The sequence below is a fragment of the Geotrypetes seraphini genome, chromosome 6 (genome assembly GCF_902459505.1).
Source record: "Geotrypetes seraphini chromosome 6, aGeoSer1.1, whole genome shotgun sequence".
Taxonomy (NCBI): Eukaryota; Metazoa; Chordata; class Amphibia; order Gymnophiona; family Dermophiidae; genus Geotrypetes; species Geotrypetes seraphini.
Genome location: NC_047089.1, coordinates 1,485,666 through 1,506,661, shown reverse-complemented (window position 1 = coordinate 1,506,661; position 20,996 = coordinate 1,485,666). Strand labels below are relative to the sequence as shown.

At 43.4% G+C, this 20,996-nt stretch overlaps 1 protein-coding gene across 1 annotated transcript in view; it reads right to left on the bottom strand.

Annotated features, from left to right (window-relative positions):
* Nucleotides 1-20,996, bottom strand: part of DNHD1 (dynein heavy chain domain 1) — a 681,063-nt gene that overhangs the window by 6,856 nt on the left and 653,211 nt on the right. The window contains exon 44 of the mRNA XM_033948490.1: nt 19,913-20,004. Coding sequence (XP_033804381.1) covers nt 19,913-20,004 — 92 coding nt within the window. The remainder of the gene's footprint in view (nt 1-19,912; nt 20,005-20,996) is intronic.

The window sequence follows — 20,996 nt, the reverse complement described above, 5'->3', positions numbered from 1 at the left end:
TCTCTCTGCTTTTCTTTGTGCAGAGTTTTCCCTCTTCTAAGCCACGTGGTTCTAATTGATACCAGATGTGTCTTAGGCTGGCTAGGAAGAAGTATCCCAAACTAAGATATAACATGCATTAAATATGAATGAAATATGAGTTATGAATCAAGTTATGAATGTTTGGGGCCCCTGAATGTGTGATATGAATGGATTTGTAGTACTTAAAATGAAATGGTTTATAAAAAAGAACACTAAAAGAAAAAATCCTGAACACAACATCCATGAAATGGTTAACTTAGAGTCAGAGACTGCTGTTCCAGTCTCTAACATAGGAAGGCTTCTGTGTGAAGATCAATTAAATTTGAAACTGTCAGCTCAGGGGGAGACAGCCCCTCCTTTCCTCTAAGGCTGATCAATTTTCAGCACTGTTTGTAGGTAACTTGAAACTTGGCTGTTCAAAGCAGGCTGAGAGCATTTCAGCAGGCTAAGAAAATTTCAGCACCCTGTTAACAATTGTAGATTCTCTTGAATAATTGGATATGTTATAAAATGTTAATGTATATTCAGAAATGAATGTAAACAAACAAATGTAATTTCTGAAACTTTTAAACGTAGAGGAATTTCTTGTCTAACTTTTAAATACCTCCTTTGTTAATTTTGATTGGCTGACAAACCGATGATGTCACACTGAGCCAAAGGTATATAATGGGGTGTTTCAAAATATTGAACTGAGCTCGTTATCAGAAGGCCAGCATTTTGGCAACTATAACGAACTCCCGCTAATGCAACTGCTAACGCAATTATGCTTTATTCTTTTGGTTTCATGATTGAACAATAAAAACAATAACATTACTTTGGTAACTTTGCGTTAGCGTCAATTTTTCATGTTTTTTGTTATTTTTCACACCTTGAGTGAAAGCTGGCAGCTTTATGAGTACGTAAGCGTCCAATTCCCATGCTCACAATCCCATAGGGCCCTTAACCAGAGTACTGGCCAAAGGGTTGTTCCTCATTCCTTTGCATTTCCCTATACAGGCGGAGCAGAATGCCACACTCCTCAGTGGCTGTGAAGGGGCTCCAAAGGGGTAAGACCTGCCTATTTGGTCAAAGCCATGTATCACGATATGAGCTGCCTCTTAAAGGTGGAAATGAGACCTCTATCTGATGTCAGAAGCCTTGGGTGTTCCAGCAGTGCATGCAGAATTCAAAGGTCCCTTTGATGTCTCTCGCAAGGGAACAGTTTTGAACTTAGACTCTGCTTCTCTGTATAGGAGCCATACTTTTTGAGCTTGTGACCTGCTTTTGTAGTGTAAGACCCACGTTAACTATAAGACGCCACTTCTAGCAATGCTTGTTTGAGCATTGGATGAAGGTAAAGGAAATGCTAAAGAAAGTTAATATTAAAGATGTTTTCAGTTGAGATCTGGCTTTTACTGAACAGCATGGCAGTATTTTTTAGACCATACACACTTCTGCTCTGCAAAGGCAACACTATTTGACCCAAGAGGCAGATTGATAGGCTTAAGAGTGATAAATCCTTGGGACCGGATGGTATCCATCCGAGGGTCATCAAGGAACTGAAAGGGACTATAGCTGAACTGCTTTAACTAATAGCCAATCTGTCAATCAAATTGGGAAAGATTCAGGAGGACTGGAAGGTGGCGAATGTTATGCCAATTTTCAAAAAAGGTCGAGGGGAGACCCGGGAAACTACAGAACGGTGAGTCTGACATCAGTATCGGGAAAGATGGTAGAGGCGCTGATAAAGGACCGTATCATTGATCACCTTGATGGACACGGTCAGATAAGGACCAGCCAGCACGGTTTCAGCAAAGGCAGATCTTATTTGACAAACTTGCTGCACTTCTTCGAGGGAGTAAACAGGCAGATAGACAAGGGTGACCCGGTTGACATTGTATATCTGGATTTTCAGAAGGCGTTTGACAAGATTCCACACGAATGATTACTTTGGAAAATTGCGAGCCATAGAATCGAGGGTGAAATATTCACGTGGATTAAAAACTGGCTGGAGCATAGGAAACAGAGAGTGGGGGTAAATGGACAATACTCGAACTGGAAGAGCATCACCAGTGGGGTGCCGTAGGGCTAGGTGCTTGGACCCGTGCTCTTCAACATCTTTATAAATGATCTGAACATAGGTATGACAGGTGAGGTGATTAAATTTGCGGATGATACGAAGTTATTCAGAGTAGTGAAGACACAGGGGGATTGCGAAGATCTGCAACGTGACATAATCAGGCTCGAGGAATGGGCATCGACATGGCAGATGAGGTTCAATGTGGATAAGTGTAAAGTGATGCATGTCGGTAACAAAAATCTCATGCACGAATACAGGATGTCCGGGGCAGTACTTGGAGAGACCTCCTAGGAAAGAGACTTGGGAGTTCTGATCGACAAGTCGATGAAGCCGTCCGCACAATGTGTGGCAGCGGCAAAAAAGGTGAACAGAATGCTAGGAATGATAAAGAAGGGGATCACAAACAGATTAGAGAAGGTTATCATGCCACTGTACCGGGCCATGGTGCACCCTCACTTGGAGTACTACATCTAGCACTGGTCGCCGTACATGAAGGACACGGTAGTACTCAAAAGGGTCCAGAGAAGAGCGACTAAGATGGTTAAGGGGCTGGAGGAGTTGCTGTACAGCGAAAGATTAGAGAAACTGGGCCTCTTCTCCCTCAAACAGAGGAGATTGAGAGGGGACATGATTGAAACATTCAAGGTACTAAAGGGAATAGACTTAGTAGATAAGGACAGGTTGTTCACCCTTTCCAAGGTAGCGAGAACGAGAGGACACTTTCTAAAATTTAAAGGGGATATATTCTGTACAAACATAAAGAAGTTCTTCTTCACCCAGAGAGTGGTAGAAAACTGGATCGCTCTTCCGGAGTCTGTCATAGGGGAAAACACCCTCCAGGAATTCAAGACAAAGATAGACAAGTTCCCGTGAATCAGAACGTACGCAGGTAGAGCTAGTCTCAGTTAGGGCACTGATCTTTGACCAGAGGGCTGCTGTGTGAGCGGACTGCTGGACATGATGGATCACTGGTCTGACCCAGCAGCGGCAATTCTTATGTTCTTATGTTTTCCTGTCAGTAAACCATGCTTGATCTGAGACCATGCTTTTTCAGCAAGGGAACCAGGGTAAGATTCTTGTGTACAATGAGTACTGATATACACCTGTTCCTATTTCTGTTTGTTCATTTACATTTATAGCACTTTCTTTATTCTTTCATTCTTAGATTTGTTGTGCCTGTGAACTTGGAATGTGAAGAGTTTCCAGCTTCAGTTTTGTTGTCTTGATGTTTGCTTCCCACTGTTATTGACTGGAGAAGACAAAGCAATTCTTGGGCCTGTTCTTTTTAACGTTTTTGTAAGCGATATTCCTGAAGGGCTGTCAGGTAAGAGTTGCCTCTTTGCAGATACCACCAAAATCTGCAATAGAGTAGGCACCCCTGATGGTGTGAATAAAACGAGGAAGGACCTAGCAAAAGCTTGAAGAATGTTCTGAAATTTGGCAACCAAGATTTAATGCTAAGAGATGCAAGATCATGCATTTGGGCAGCAAAAACATAACATAACTCTCACTTTTATACCACAAAACTGTTAAGTTCTATGCAATTCACAAAAGATAAAGGATATACAATAAACGGGATTTACTTAATTTCCAAAGGATTTGATAAAGAGAGATGTTTTTAAGGCACGCTGAAATTGTTGATAGGTATCAGAAGACATAATCAAATGATTCAGATCCTTGTCCCATAATACCGCTTGAAAGGACAAATCTTTTAAATTTACAGCGCTTAGCAGGCGGATAAGTGAATAGCATATGAGATGTTCTAGAAGGTTTTGAGCTTGTAAATGTAAATGAATCCAAGAGATATTCAGATATTAAACTGATTAATGCCTTAAAGCAAATACATCCAAATTTGAACTTACACCTTTTTACCAGTCGAGGCTCGGGTTAACATGATCATACTTCTTCAAATTATAAATCAAACAGACAGCTGCGTTCTGTATAATGCACAAACTTTGAAGATTATTTTGAGTTCCGGCAAGATGCACAATATTACAGTAGTCAAGTTGACTCAAAAACAAAGAGTGCATAAGAAGTCTAAAGGAATTTATATCAAAATATGCTCTAAACCACTTAGAAACCTCACGGTTATTAGCGGTATATAAGAATTAAATTAAATTAATAGTTCTTAATTTCCACAGCATGTGGAAACCCTTACGAACCATAGAGTCAACCTGATTTTTCATGATTAAATTACAATCTAAAATTACTCCCAGTATCTTAATAGTAGGTTGGATGGTATAAGTTTTTTGCATTTAAGACTATAGACGTCACATTATCCTTCTGACTTGGGGAAGCACAGAAAAATTTGTCTTATCTGTATTAATTTTTAGTTTGAATTCTGCCATCCATAATTCAATTATCAACAAGATGTCAGCGAGGATATGACTGATCTGAGAAAGAGAGATGGAAAAAGGGATCAAAATGATTATATCATCTGCATAGCTAAACAGCTTGATTTTCAATTGAGACGGACCGTCTCCCAGTGAGGACAAATAAATGTTAAAAGCAAAGGAAATAACAGTACTGTTTAGGGGGTGAAGAACTTTTGTGCACAAAAGACGAGCGGGACTTTGGTGTGATGATCTTAAGGTAGTCATACAGGTTGAAAATGCAAAAGCTAGAAGGATGCTAGGGTGCATAGGGAGAGGTATGGCAAGTATGAAAAAGGAGGTATTGATTAGAGAATGACACGGGGGAAAAAAATTATCACCGTTCCCGCCTCGTCACCGTGAGCTCATTCCCATCCCTGTCCCCACGAGCTCAGTCCCCATCCCTGCCCTGCAAACTGTCAGTTCCAATTCACACAAGCCTCAAATAGTTATGATTTTATACTGAACTTATTTTATTAAAGTAGAAAAAGAGACAATATCCTATATAATAAAATGCTAAGCACGCATGCGCACTCTTACCCCGTGTTCCCTGATCCCTGATCTGTCGGGCTGTGGCAGGTAAGAGTAGCATGCGTGTCTAAGGACCAGCGACAGATAACACGCCACGACTCCCCCCGCCGACCCAACCTGGCACACAAGTAACATGCCGCGACTCCCCCCCCCCGCTGCACCTACCTGGCACACCAGAAACCCCCGTTTACCCTCTGGCTCCAACAGCGTCTGAGGCACAGTAAACACGCTGCTTCACGTCCTTCTACTGGCCTAATTTCCTCTGCCACGTCCCTGATGACATCATCAGAGACGCAGCAAAGGAATTAGGCCAGTAGAAGACCTCGAAGCAGCGTGTTTACTGTGCCTCGGACGCTGCTGGAGCTGAGAGGTTTGTCGGCCGTCTAGCGGTGGGAGGTTCAGCTGGGAGGGTCAACGGGGGTTTCGGGTGTGCCGAGTAGGGTCGGCGCAGAGGGGGGTTAAATGGATATATGCTGGAACAAAAGAATTTTAACATCCATAAAGGGTGCACGTCTCAAGCAAATGGTATTGGAGCCCACCAGGGACCAGGCGATACTGGACCTAGTACTCACCAACGGAGATAGCATCTCGGAGGTCTCAGTAGGTGATACACTGGCCTCCAGCGACCATAATATGGTATGGCTCAACCTCAAGAAAGGTTTCTCTAAGTCAAACACAGCAACGAGGGTTCTCAACTTTAGAGGCACAGACTTCAACCGCAAGGGAGTTTTTGTCCATCAAGAGCTACATAAACAAGCAAAAGCTGACAATGTGGAGGATATGTGGTCGACTCTGAAGTCCATCCTACATGAAGCAACAACCCGCCACATAAGAACAGTAAGTAAACGCAGAAGAAACAAAAGACCCCAATGGTTCAGCAATGAAATTTCAGACCTAGTTAAAAAGAAAAAAGAAGCATTTATCACCTACAAACATTTAGAAAGACAGGAGGCGAAAGAGGACTATCTAGACAGATCTAGAGCTGTCAAAAAAGTAGTCAGAGAGGCCAAACTCCGAGTGGAGGAAGAGTTAGCACGGAACATTAAGAAAGGGTATAAATCTTTTTTTAGCTATATTAGTGGCAGGAAAAGAAGCAAAGATGGGATTGAACGCCTGAAGCAATTAGACGGTAACTTTGCAGAATCAGATTCTGCCAAGGCAGAACTACTAAATGAATACTTCTGCTCAGTCTTCACATGTGAAGCACCGGGAGATGGCCCACAGCTTTAGACGGGAGATAACCAGGAAGACCCGTTTCAAGACTTCGAATTTACGCCCAGTAGCGTCTACAACGAACTATCGAGACTCAAAGTAAACAAAGCCATGGGACCGGACAACCTACACCCCAGGGTGCTCAGGGAGTTAAGGGAAGTCCTGGTGGAACCATTATCTGTGCTCTTCAATCTTTCCCTACGCACAGGAAAAGTCCCCTTGGACTGGAAAACTGCCAACGTAATCCCACTCCACAAAAAGGGCTGCAGGACCGAGACAGCAAACTACAGACCAGTGAGTCTCACGTCTATAGTGTGTAAGCTCATGGAAATACTGATCAAACGGAATCTTGACACAATCCTAGATGAGGAAAACCTACGTGATCCCCACCAACACGGGTTCACCCAGGGTAGATCCTGCCAATCCAATCTCATTAGCTTTTTTGACTGGGTTACTAGACAACTGGATGCCGGAGAGTCACTGGACGTGGTATATTTGGACTTCAGTAAAGCATTTGATAGCGTCCCACACCGAAGGTTATTGAACAAGCTGAAATCGACAGGATTGGGAGACACTCTAACTACATGGGTTGGGGACTGGCTGATTGGTAGACTACAGAGGGTGGTGGTTAACGGTACCCCATCGGAAGCGTCGGATGTGCTCAGTGGAGTACCACAGGGCTCGGTCTTGGGCCCGATTCTATTCAACTTATTCATAAGAGATATGACGCAAGGACTTTCTCCTCAAAAGAAAACAGCAAGTGTGCGCCTTTATGAAGCGACACCTGTTGAAGCGACAAAACGCTATGATAAGTACTTCAATCCACTAAAATCGTCCTCTATAATCTGCACCTATCAATGCTGACAATCCTGTAGATTCTTGACAGTATCTGCAAACTCTATATTCCTTCCAAATAGCCTGATAAGTTGATAGTTCTGTTTATCTCCATAATAACTTGTATGTCTTCATATAGCTGGATAAGTTGATAACACTGTTTATCTCCATAATAACCTGTATGTCTCCCATATAACCTGATAAGTTGATAGTACTGTTTATCTCCAAAATAACCAGACAAGCATAGACAAACTGCAATAGCTGATACTCTTATATCCCATTGTTAGTTCTCCTTATCCCTACATAACATTGATAGCACTTACCCAGCTCTGAACTCACTACTGAGGGTTACAGATACAACAGAACAGAGGGGAAGAAAAACGCCCCCTCCTCCCCAACCTCCCTTCTCCTCTCAGAATCTCACACCTCACACCAAACACTAATCTGCAGATTTTCCTGCACCCTACAAAAATTCACTATGCCCCCCAATTTTTCCACAAGCATACTCCTACATTTACTGCTCTTCCTACTCCTAACCAACAGAATAACAGAAGGATATCATACATCCTCTATCCCAACCTTAACAGAATCCCTTAGGTTCCCTCTACCTACCAGAAAACTATACTCGCCCAGAAACTTGATAGACTGCTCCTCACTCAACCATATCAGCATACCAACCAGCTGGGGAAAAAGACCACCCCCAAAACCAAAATCAGCATACCACAACTATCACCCACAATCCAAAGACAATCTCCTCCACCCAAACCTCTCACCCATTCCCCAAACACACAACACCTCACTATCCTGTGCATATATGAACATCAGATCAATAAGCACAAAAGCAGACCTTATTAAGGACTGTATAATTAAAAAACAACTAAGCTGCCTATTCCTATCCGAAACCTGGCTAACCTCAGAATCCGATCCCACCATCACAGAACTCTGCCCACCAGGTTACAAAATAGAACTGATCTGCAGAAAAAAAAAACGTGGTGGAGGTCTAGCCATCATACTCAAAAACAACATTAATATAAAGACCCTAGACAAACACTCCACCCCCCACCTAGATCTCCTAGCCTGTCAACTATCCGATGATTCTCTCATAGGAACATTAACATGCATCCTCTGTTACTCAACACCAGGAAAATGGAATGAAAACAAACAAGCTCTCGAAGAATTCATTTACCAGAACTCCCTAACATCACCTCATAACCTACTCCTAGGAGACTTAAACCTCCATCTAGAAGATCATACCTCTAATCAAGTAAAAAATTTTCTCTCATACCTCAAAGCACTGAACTACCAGATCCTCAACCCCCAACCCACACACGAAAAAGGACACCAACTAGATGTCGCTGCTTACATGACCCAACACCCTCACAAACCCGAAATCCATATCTCAAATGGGACCTGGCACCCCTCCCTCTGGTCAGATCACTATAAATATACCTTTAACATCAACTGGCCTCAAAGCCTTAACAAGCAACCTCCAAAAAAAAACCTCCTTCAAAGCACGCCAAAAAATCGAACCCTCCACATTCTGGGATAAAGCAGACCACGCCATCAACAACCTAGCCCCCAACGAATTTACATCCCAATGGCGAACCATAAGCGAAACCATCCTGAATGAGCTAGCCCCAGAAAAACTAAAATTTAAAATATGCAGACCTTCTGATAAATGGTTCGACTCTGAACTTCTCCAAGAAAAAAAGCTCTGCAGACAACTTGAAAGAGACTGGAAAAAAAATAAGAGCTCAGAACACTATAAAACAGCATGGAGAATTCAAATAAACCAATACAAAACCAAACTCAAGGAAAAACGGAAAACCTACTACTCCAAAATGATAGGCACCAAAACCCCAGACACAAAAAAGCTATTCAACCTAGTAAAGAACCTCACTGACACCAAACCTTACCTTGCCACTCAAGGAATCCACCCACCGACAGCAATCCACCTAGCAGACCATTTCAAAAACAAGATCACCAACATCAGAACCGCATTCATCAACACACACACCCATCTCGAAAAGATAACAACAAACCCATCAACAGGGGAAGCCATTGTTGCAGACAGAAGCTGGTCCAACTTCCCAATCCTTCTTTGGTCGGATATGAACCGACTATACAATAAATACAGCCATGCCTCTAGCGACCTAAATAATTGCCCCACCTACCTGTTATCAAACGCCTCCATCACATTCAAAACCAACTTCATGCTATGGATTCAAACCACATTGACAGAAGGCCAATTCCCACAAGACCTAGGAGAGATCTTAATCACCCCAATCATGAAAGATCACAAAGGCCCAATAGACAGCCCCGCCAACTACAGACCTATCGCTTCAATACCAATATACGTTAAAATAATAGAAGGTCTAGTAGCTCAATACCTCACTAACTACCTGGAAAAACACAACTTACTCCACCCCACACAATCAGGATTTCGAACTAACCATAGTACAGAAACACTACTTGTCTCACTTCTAGATACAGCCCGGCAACACATCAGTAAGGGAAAAAAGATGATGTTAATACAACTTGACCTCTCCGCAGCATTTGACCTAGTTGACCACACCTTATTACTACAAATACTCGACACCATAGGGATCTCAGGCAAAGTCTATAATTGGTTTCAAGGGTTCCTCAAATCAAGAACCTACAGGGTAAAGTACAATGATATCAAATCAGAGCCATGGGCAAACCCCTGCGGAGTTCCACAAGGATCACCACTCTCACCTACACTCTTCAACCTCTTTCTCTCCTCCCTAGGAGCCACTCTAGATAACCTAAATGTCACATCCTTCAGCTACGCAGATGACATCACCATACTCCTCCCCTTCGACCCATCAGATACCACCACCACAACAAAGCTGGAAACAACCTTAGATACAGTAGAAAAATGGATGATGGATCACAAACTAAAACTAAACTCAGAAAAAACAAAATTCCTCTTACTCGAACAGGCCAAAACGCCTACCATCACAGAACTGAAAATCAAAAACACCAAATACCCAATACAACCTGAACTAAAACTCCTAGGAATTACAATAGACAGATGTTGCACAATGCAGTCCCAAATCAACAAGACGACCCAGAAAGCTTTTCTAACCATGAGAAATCTACGTAAAATCAGAAAATTCTTCAACCCAGCACAATTCAGACTAATTGTCCAATCCCTAGTCTTAGGTCTGCTGGACTACTGTAACTCCCTCTATCTTCCTTGTCCAGCCACTATGATAAAAAGACTCCAGACCATACAAAACCCCGCTCTCAGACTGATCTACTCACTCAGAAAATATGATCACATAACAACTGCCTTCTTAGACTCCCACTGGTTACCCATACAAGCACGAATTCAATTCAAATTCCACTGCCTATTATTCAAAGCATTACACGGCTCCTCCCCTTCCTACCTAAACAACCGCTTAAACCAGATCTCCACCTCAAGACACAGAAGAACCCCAAACCCTTTTGCCTTTCCCCCACTCAAAGGCACACTATGCAAGAAAATATTTGACAACCTTCTGGCAACACAAGCAGCAAAACTCAACCATTCCATCTCCAATCTGCTGACAACATCGGACGACTTCAAAACATTCCGAAAAGAAATCAAAACCCTGCTTTTCAAAAAATTCATCCAAATATCTTAACCCTTCTTCACCTACCTCAAGATATCACCTCCCCAAATAACCCACCTAAACACCTTCCAAGCAAACAGACCCCTAAAATAGATGGTAATCTTACCTACTCTAACTATATTCTCTTTGTCTATATCACACAGTTTGGCACCATCATTTTACTATCCAACCCCTAAATCCCCTTAGGAATCTATCCAGCTATCTCTCCTCTGACAAAAAAAAATAAAATTGTATCTTCACTGGAAAATGTCCAGTCAAATCTTTTGTAATACGCCTTGAACTGCAAGATATAGGCGGAATAGAAATCCGTAATGTAATGTAATGTAACTTAGAGGAAAGGTATAACTGTTCGCCGACAACGCCAAAATTTGCAACTTAGTAGGCAAAAGCTTGTTACCTGATAATATGACACAGGAGCTACTGCTGCTGGAACGATGGTCAACGACTTGGCAGCTGGGCTTCAATGCTAAAAAATGCAAGAGAAACCCGCGCAGAACATATGCACTAAATGGTTAGACCTTGGTTACGACCACGGCAGAACGTGATCTAGGGGTGATCATTAGTGATGACATGAAGGCTGCCAATCAGATGGAGAAGGCTTCCTCCAGGGCAAGACAAATGATGGGTTGTATCCGTAGAGGTTTTGTCAGCAGGAGACCTGAAGTCATCATGCCGTTATACAGATCCATGGTGAGGCCTCACTTGGAGTACTGTGTTCAATTCTGGAGACCACACTACCGTAAAGACATGCTGAGGATCGAGTCGGTTCAGCGAATGGCCACCAGGATGGTCTTGGGGCTCAAGGATCTAACGTATGAAGAAAGACTAAAAAAATTGCGGCTGTACTCACTTGAGGAACGAAGAGAGAGGGGAGACATGATTGAAACATTTAAGTACATCACGGGTCGCATCGAGTCGGAAGATAATATCTTCTCTCTCATGGGACCCTCGACCACCAGAGGACATCCGCTGAAAATCAGGGGAGGGAAGTTTCATAGCGACTCCAGAAAGTACTTCTTCACCGAAAGAGTGGTGGATCATTGGAACAGACTCCCACTGCAGGTGATTGAGGCCAGCAACGTGACGGATTTTAAGAGAAAATGGGATGCTCACGTGGGATCTTTAAGGGAGTAAATTCAGGGGGGCGGATACTTGGAATGGGCAGACTTGATGGGCTATGGCCCTTTTCTGCCACCATTTTCTATGTTTCTATGCTGCTCAAGGGGATGGCAGGCAGGCTGGCATCGGGGGTGGGGGGGTTTAAATGGAAACATGCTGCTCAGGGGGATGGGAGGCAGGCAGGCTGGCATCGGGGGGTGGGGGGGTTTAAATGAAAACATGCTGCTCAGGGGGATGGCAGGCAGGCAGGCTGGCATCGGGGGTGGGGGTGGGACAAAGTCTGGAAGATAATGATGGGGACATAGGAAGGAGGCACTGGGGCACTAAGGACATAGAAAGGGGCACTGAGGGCACTAAGGACATAGGATGCACTGAGGGCACTAAGCAGGACAGAGGCACTGGGGGCACTAAGGACACGGGAAGGAGGCACTGGGGGCACTAAGGACACAGTACGCTGGCACTGGGGCACTAAGGATACAGTACGCAGGCACTGGGGCGCTAAGGTAAGGACATAGGAAGGGGTACTAAGGACATGGGAAGGAGGCACTAGGGGCACTAAGGACTTAGGAAGGGGCACTAAGGACATAGGAAGGAGGCACTGAGGGCACTAAAGACATAGAGAGAGACATAGGCAGAAAAAATGACAGAAAGACAGGCAGTATGCAAGGAGAAAGATAGAGAATGACACGGGGAAAAAATCTGTCCCCGTCACTGCACCGTCCCTGGCCCACCATCCTCTGGACCGCCCCGTCACCGCCGTTCCCTTCACCGCCCCGTCACCGCCACTGCATCCCATTCACCGCCCCGTCACCGTCCCCGCAGCATCCATATAAGCCTCAGTACTGCTAAACACCATGAAGACAGAAGAGAGTCCTGCCACTACTACTACTGCACTGAGAATCTGTTTCAGTGCCTCTGCCCTGTAGTAAAAACAGAACATAAAATAAATCAATTGACTTGTCCTCCCTTGCAATGACATGTCCCCCATGTTCACCTATAGCTCGAATCAGGTCAATTGTGCACACTAAAAATGCAGAAGGATCTGGAACATGAGCGCAGGCAGGCAGTGATACAAAAAACAGTAGACACCCGACCGACTGCAGTGTTCCGCCATCTCCCTCCCTCCATCTCACCTTAGATGTAGAGTATGCCGGCTTTCTTTTTCGCCCAGCCGCATGCTCATTTGTTCAATATTCTCCTCTGACGCAACCGGAAACAGGAAGTTGCAAGAGAGGAGAAGATTGAACAACTCGAGCAGCCGTGCATGCGGCTGGGCGAAAAAGAAAGCCAGCATACTTCACATCAGTGTTTTTCAACTTTTTTACACCCGTGGACCGGCAGAAATAAAAGAATTATTTTGTGGACCGGCAAACTACTAGGACTAAAATTTTAAAACCCTGTTTCCGCCCCATCTCCGCAAGCTCAGTCACCTCAGTAACTATAGAAAAATAGACAAATATAGTGCAAAATATAGACAGCAGATATAAATTCTCAAAACTGACACGTTTTGATCACTAAATTGAAAATAAAATCATTTTTCCTACCTTTGCTGCCTGGTGATTGATTTCATGAGTCTCTGCTTGCGTTTCCTTCTGTCTGTGTATCCTTTCTTTCTTTCTGCACTCAGGCCCAAGAATTGTCCCTTTCTATTCCCTCCCTCTTTCCTTCCTATGTCCTTAGTGTCTCCTTCCCATGTCCTTAGTGCCCCCAGTGCCTCCTTCCCATGTCTTTAGTGCCCCCAGTGCCTCCTTCCCATGTCCTTAGTGCCCCTTCCTGTCTTTAGTGCCCCCAGTGCCTCCTTCCCAAGTCTTTAGTGCCCCCAGTGCCTCCTTCCCATGTCCTTAGTGCCCCTTCCTGTCTTTAGTGCCCCCAGTGCCTCCTTCCCAAGTCTTTAGTGCCCCCAGTGCCTCCTTCCCATGTCCTTAGTGCCCTTTCCTGTCTTTAGTGCCCACAGTGCCTCCTTCCCATGTCTTTAGTGCCCCAGTGCCTCCTTCCTATGTCCCTCTCACTGCCTTCCACATTTTGTCCCACCCCCGAAGCCTGCCTGCCTGCCTGTGCCTGTCTACCTTTCTCCCTCCCTAGCCAAAGCCAGCCTGCTGCCTCCCTGCCGCTCAAAAAAAAAAAAGCCTCCGTCCTTTTCCTCCTCTCTTACCGCCATGCTGCAGCTGCTAAAGCCAGAAGTCTTCTTTCCGACTCAATTCTGAAGTCGGAGAGGACGTTGGAAAGACTTCCTGTCGGCTGCCGCTTTAGCAACTGGAGAGCAGGAGAAAAGGAGAGGCTTTTTTTTTTTTTTTCTTCGTGCGGACTGGCAGAAATTCAACCGGCGGTGCTCTTCAATTCAAAGGTGAGGTGGAGGGAGGGAGATGGCGGGGACTGCGCGATCTTGATTGCCTCACTGCGGGGACAAGTCCATTCACTGCTCCACGGGGCAGTGAATGGCCTTGTCCCCGTCCCACAGAGGCCACTATTTTTTCTTCCCTGTTTCGGTGGGTTACCCGCGGGTAACCGCCACCGTGTCATTCTCTAGAGAGAGAGAGACAAAAAAAACCCCATACAGACAGACATCTACTCTAGCACCCGTTAATGTAATGGGCGTAGAGACTAGTTCTGTATAATTGTCATTTTATAAACATAAATAATAGAGAGCAAGGATCAACAAAACCCGTGTCTCCCCTCCCTTTCACAAATATCCCCTCCATATTGTGAAAACTGAACAAATCAAATTACTACAGAATGCTACATAGAAAAATCTGTATATGAATTAAGATTAAGAACTAGATTATCCAAACCTTCCTCTTATAAAGCTAACTTAACTAATATATTTATTAGTTTATGCATATATTTACCCACCCTACCCAATTCATTTCTTAAACAGGCTTACTTATACCTTATCCATCCATTTTATATATTTGATTCCCCCTGCCAAGATCAGCTGAGCCCTACACCCCTCCCCCTTACATCCTCCCCCTTACATCCCCCAACATCCGGGACCTCCCCTGACATCTCCTCCCCCCTCCACATCCCCCCAACATTCCTGGGCCCCCCTCCCCCGTACCTTTGTAAGATCAAACGCTGGAGGGAAGCTCACTCTCTTCTGACTACAGGGTCCACATGCTTCAAATGACAGGGCTTCCCCCTCCCAATGCATCTTGGGATGCAGTGGGAGGGACCGAAGGCCCTGATTGGCTCAAACACTATTCCAGAAGTCCTGGTGTTTGTCTACATTCTCCCTGGAAAACTTCAGTCTTGCCTTGATGTTTTTCTTAGAGAGCAAAGATTTCCTCCTTGCACACCTCCCATGCAAGTTAAATTTGTGCAATCTCTTTCTGGCTGTAGAGGTATGCACTTTCACATCAAAAGTAGCAAGAGCCTGCTGTAGGTCCCGTGATGACATTTTAGGGTTTTTGGAGACTTCTTTTAGCATCTTACGGTCTGCTTGGACAGCCAGACCTGGGCAAGTTGGCAGTTGTTTGGAAAATCCTCCACTTGTACACTGTTTTCCGGACCGTGGAATGGCTAATGTCAAATTCTTTCGAGATCTTTTTAAATCCCTTATCAGACTTATAAGCTGCTACAATCTTCTTTCTGAAGACCTGAAACAACTCTTTTGATCTCACCATGGTGCTCGCTCTCACCGCAGCAGTCATGCACACCAAACTAAATGTCTGAGGTTTAACTAGGGCAAACCTCCTTCAAAATGCTGAGTAACAGTTGTTCTAATCATGTACACCTGTTGTGATACACCTGTGTGTGATTTGAGCCACTTTAAGTGGGAGGATATATGGGGGTATCCTAATTTATTCCTCAGTTAGAATATAATAGGAGTGGAGGTAGGTTAAAAAAATAGTCAGGGACCACTGCTCAGGCAATAGGCCTGATGGGCCACCGCGGGAGCGGACCGCTGGGCGAGATGGACCTCTGGTCTGACTCAGCGGAGGCAACTTCTTATGTTCTTATATATACATTTCTTAAAGAACTGAATATTTCATGGGGTGTCCTAATTTTTTCATATGATTGTATATGTAAAATGTTTCTTTGTTTATTTTGTATATTTATTTTCTTATGTTCTTGTAAGATTTAAAAATCTTAATAATAATAACAAAGAGAAAACAGCAGGAGCGAGGCAAGAACTGGAGAAAGGCATTTTCAGCATATTGTAGCTAATTGGCTCATTTTGTGCATTAGGAGAAATCACCTACTGGAGGCGGGAAAGCCCTTTCTCGTAACTCCTACTCCCTCCAGTGACTGCTAAGCATATGCCTGCTGACAGCTTTTTGCAAATATACAGTGAACACTGTGGAAGAGACAGCCAGTCATTCAGGGGTGATTGTTAAAGGGGTCACAGTGATATTAAAGAGATTGATTGGCCTGCATCCCCCTCACTCCCCACATGCTACCTGCTTGGCAACTCCTCTATGGGCCTGAGATGCTGGACGCAGTGTTCACAGTCCCTGGGAGAGGGAAATCTCTCATTGCTCAGGGTGACACCTTGTGGTCAGATCAGTGTCGGCTGGGAACTTGAGGGAACTGCACTCTATGGCTCTGATCAGTGATCCTAATTGCAATTTATGGTCAACTGAGATCAGAGAATTAGGAATTGGTTATCGGATATAAAACAGAGGGTAGGGTTAAATGGCCATTTTTCTCAATGAAGGAGAGTAAACAGTTAAGTGCTGCAGGGGTCTGTACTAGGACCGGTGCTATTTATAAATGATCTGGAAATTGGAACGACGAGTGAGGTGATTAAATTTGCAGATGACACTAAACTGTTCAAAATTGTTAAAACGCATGCAGGTTGTGAAAAATTGCAGGCGGACCTTAGGAAATTGGAAGACTGGGCATCTAAGAGGTAGATGAAATTTAATGTAGACAAATGGAAAGTGATGCACATTGGGAAGAATAACCTGAATCACAGTTACTGGATGTTAGTGTCCACCTTGGGGGTTAACGCCCAAGAAAAGGATCTGGGTACCATTGTAGACAATATGATGAAACCTTCTGCCCAATGTGTGGTGGCGGTGGCCAAAAAAGCAAACAGGATATTAGGAATTATTAAAAAAGGATGGTTAACAAGACTAAGAATGTTATAATGCCACTGTATAGCTCCATTGTGTGACCTCATCTGGAGTATTGCGTTCAATTCTGGTCTCCTTATCTCAAGAAAGATATAGTGGCGCTAGAAAAGGTTCAAAGGAGAGCGACCAAGTTGGCAAAGGGGATGGAATTCCTCTTGTATGAGGAAAGACTAAAACGGTTAGGGCTCTTCAGCTTGGAAAACAGAAGGCTGAGCAGAGATATGATTGAAGTCTACAAAATCCTGAGTGGAGTAGAATGGGTACAACATAGTAACATAGTAACATAGTAGATGACGGCAGATAAAGACCCAAATGGTCCATCCAGTCTGCCCAACCTGATTCAATTTAAATTTTTTTTATTTTTTTAATTTTTCTTCTTAGCTATTTCTGGGCAAGAATCCAAAGCTTTAACCGGTACTGTGCTTGGGTTCCAACTGCCAAAATCTCTGTTAAGACTTACTCCAGCCCATCTACACCCTCCCAGCCATTGAAGCCCTCCCCTGCCCATCCTTCACCAAACGGTCATACACCGACACAGACCGTGCAAGTCTGCCCAGTAACTGGCCTAGTTCAATATTTAATATTATTTTCTGATTCTAAATCTTCTGTGTTCATCCCACGCTTCTTTGAACTCAGTCACAGTTTTACTTTCCACCACCTCTCTCGGGAGCGCATTCCAGGCATCCACCACCTTCTCCGTAAAGTAGAATTTCCTAACATTGCCCCTGAATCTACCACCCCTCAACCTCAAATTATGTCCTCTGGTTTTACCATTTTCCTTTCTCTGGAAAAGATTTTGTTCTACGTTAATACCCTTCAAGTGGTTTGATATTTCACTCTGTCAAAAATTACAAAGACTAGGGGACAATCAATGAAGTTACAGAGAAATACTTTTAAAATCAATAGGAGGAAATTTTTTTTCACTCAGAGAATAGTTAAACTCTGGAACGCATTGCTAGAGGTTGTGGTAAGAGCGGATAGTGTAGCTGGTTTTAAAAAAGGTTTGGATAAGTTCCTGGAGGAAAAGCCACAGGGGGGAAGCCACTGCTTGCTCTGGATCGGTATCATGGAATGCTGCTACTCCTTGGGTTTTGACCAGGTACTGGTGACCTGGATTGGCCACCGGGAGAACAGGCTACTGGGCTTGATGGACCACTGGTCTGACTCAGTAAGGCTATTCTTATGTTCAGAGAGATGATATTGAAATGGTGGGGGTAAAGGAGGAGAACTGAATACAGGGAGATGTAAATAAATAGTCATGGAGCTGAAAATCCAAATTAAGCAAAAAAGCAGGAATTAATTTATTTCTCCGAGGATCAGGACTGAAGAGAATTGTTTACAGAGGGCTGAAAAAGTCAGGATCCTTACCTTAACAGCAGGGGTGTCAAAATCTGGCCCAGAGTGTAAATATATTTGGCCTGTGAGAAACTTCCAAATGTCTACTAGAGCTGGCCCACCGGTAGACAGTTTTTTGACCCATTAGGCACGTCATCATGTTTGACGTTTTTACAAGTTCCCGGGATGTTCTCTAGCTCTCTTCACAGTCTCACACTGCGTTGCAGTACCAATGGACTCTTCTGCAATTGCTTTTTTTGTAAGTATTCCTGCTTTAAAAGTTCTTGTCACAGCTTTGGGAGTATTCTACTGTAGGGTCATGAAATGGTTAATCTAATCTAATCTAAGCTCTGGCCTACATATCTGAAAACAGTGTACAATCTACTGACCTCATCTGCCTAAAATGTATGTCCCTACCTTACCACATTGTAAGCTAAATAGATAAGAGTTTGAGCCATGATGTACCCTGCCCTTCTGTACATGTAACATTTAGACCTGTAAGATCTAGATAAGCAGAGAAATGAGCTAGTTTCCTACAGGACTATAAGTTGTATCCCTGAATCTATCATAAGTGCTGGCTTAGGACCAATAATTGTAGAAAAGTTATAGAAGTAACAAATGAAAATTGTAGTTTTTGTATATGTTAAGTTTGCGTATGCTTAGTGAAAAGGGCATAAAAGTCCGTGCATTTCCTGATTCTAACACTCTAGTAGGCAGGCTGTTAACTGCACTAGAGTCCGGTATACTGTAATAAACCTCTCTTGTACTTTCTTCACGCCTCTGACTTTGTGTGTCCAAGTGACCTTTCACTACTGGTTGCTCTTGGGTCAGTGATTGTTAAACTCGATTGTGATCCTGTTGTTTGTTCCCCTACATTAAGCCTGTTTTTGTCAGGCAGATTGGAACTTCTCCTGTTTTTGCCTTTAGTTTCATAATATGTTTTTAAAGTTTTTAAATTTGTATAGTCCAGTCAATAAGTTTATAATTTGTGTCCCTTCTATTTGCACCTTTCTTTTTCCTTTTTTGTCCGTTGACATCGGAATGGTCATGTGACCTTTCCTGGGGCTTTTTTTTTTAGCATTCACAAAGATCGCACCACTTTTACTTTCGTTTTCACAGGTTGTGGAACAGTGCGGTTTCACTGCACAAGGTAAGGACTTTGCACTCCTCTTTTTGATCTTGATCTTTTTTTCACAGTAATTGCATTATCACCATTTTTACAGTATGTTTTTTTTGTTCTTTTAGTGTTTGATATTTTAGCACTGTTTCAGCAAAAGTACTGCACAACATTTTGAGCACTCTCGCTGTGTTTTTTCTTATGCCGGCTTTCTATCTATGTTCACCATCTGTAACCAGCAATTGGTAAAGGAATCACTGCTCTTTTTTGCATTGCCTGGGCTTTTCTGTTCTCTTGGCTTTTACTATTTTTGAGAGATTTCCTTAAGTTTGTTTCCATATGTAAAGGTTCATCATTATATCTGATGAGAAGGAAAAACTTCCTCAATTGTAAACGTTTTTTCAATAAATATCAAGGTTGGCCTGCGACTTTGTCCAAGTTTTTAATTTTGGCCCACTGTGTATTTGAGTTTCACACCCCTGCCTTACAATGGAAAGCTTAGTGTGCAATAAAGACATGTGGCTTTTGGGAAAGCCCCCTCCACTTTGTGTGAAGAGACAAAGCTAGACTTTCTGCAAGCACAGGGTGCCCATGTCTACCTGCTAGAAACGGCACGACTTCTTCTGGATCCTGACAGAAGCCCCACACCTTCTCTTGTACATTGAGAGCGAAGAAGAGATCAGCCTGAGTCCTGCAGCAAGAAGAAAGTGACAAGCAAGGTCAGCAGACATTGCATTCATTTATTGTTATTATGGAGACATTGAAGAGAGATTAAGATAAAGCATTTCCATGTGAAAGCATTTGACATGAGCAAAAGGGTATGCACTGGAAGCTCCTTTTGACAAGGGCTGCATGCTGGAGTGGAAATCTGGGTGCAGAAAAGGTCTCAGCCCAACCACCAGCTTCCTAAATTCTGAACTATTCTAGCTGAGAAGCGTGAAATTCTCTGTTTTGACACTGTTTCAGATCATTGATTGAACCAGATCCACATCATTCTTTTCATGGTTGGGCTGAGAACTTTTCAGAACTTCCTTGTAAGGCACTCTAGGTTGCTTTTATGAATAGGCGCCTTTTCCAATTTTGTCAAAGGCATCCAGCTAAAGAATTACTGCTTAAAGGGTAATTTTAACTAAATCTAAAGTATGTCCACGGATAAAAAGCAAAGTAATAGATATTCTTTATAGATGGTAGAATTAATCAGGTACATAAGTGGGTGTTGCCAATAGACCGTGCTGGTTCTTGAGATGACAACTAATAGAAAGTTTATTTATTTATCAAACTGTCCTATTTGGGCTGGGGCAGTCTGTAGGCAGAACTTAGGCACAGCATGAGAAAAGCCAGAACCTAACCAATTAGCAGCCCCGTTTCAACTGCTAAACAGTTAAGTAAGTGACTAAAATTAGGACGGCAAAAAGGCTGGCCTAACTTTAGCTGTAAAACTAACGAGGAACTAGTCTGAATATTGGCCGGTGCTCAGTTTGCTTCCCAGTTGTAGCACTAATTATCAACGTGCCCCTCCCACCTGTGGTGTAGAACGGGTACAAGTGGATATTTCACTGTCAAAAATTACAAAGACTAGGGGACACTCAATGAAGTTACAGGGAAATAATTTTAAAACTAATAGGAGGAAAACTTTTTTCACTCAGAGAGTAGCTGTTATTATTATTATTATTAGTTAAGCTC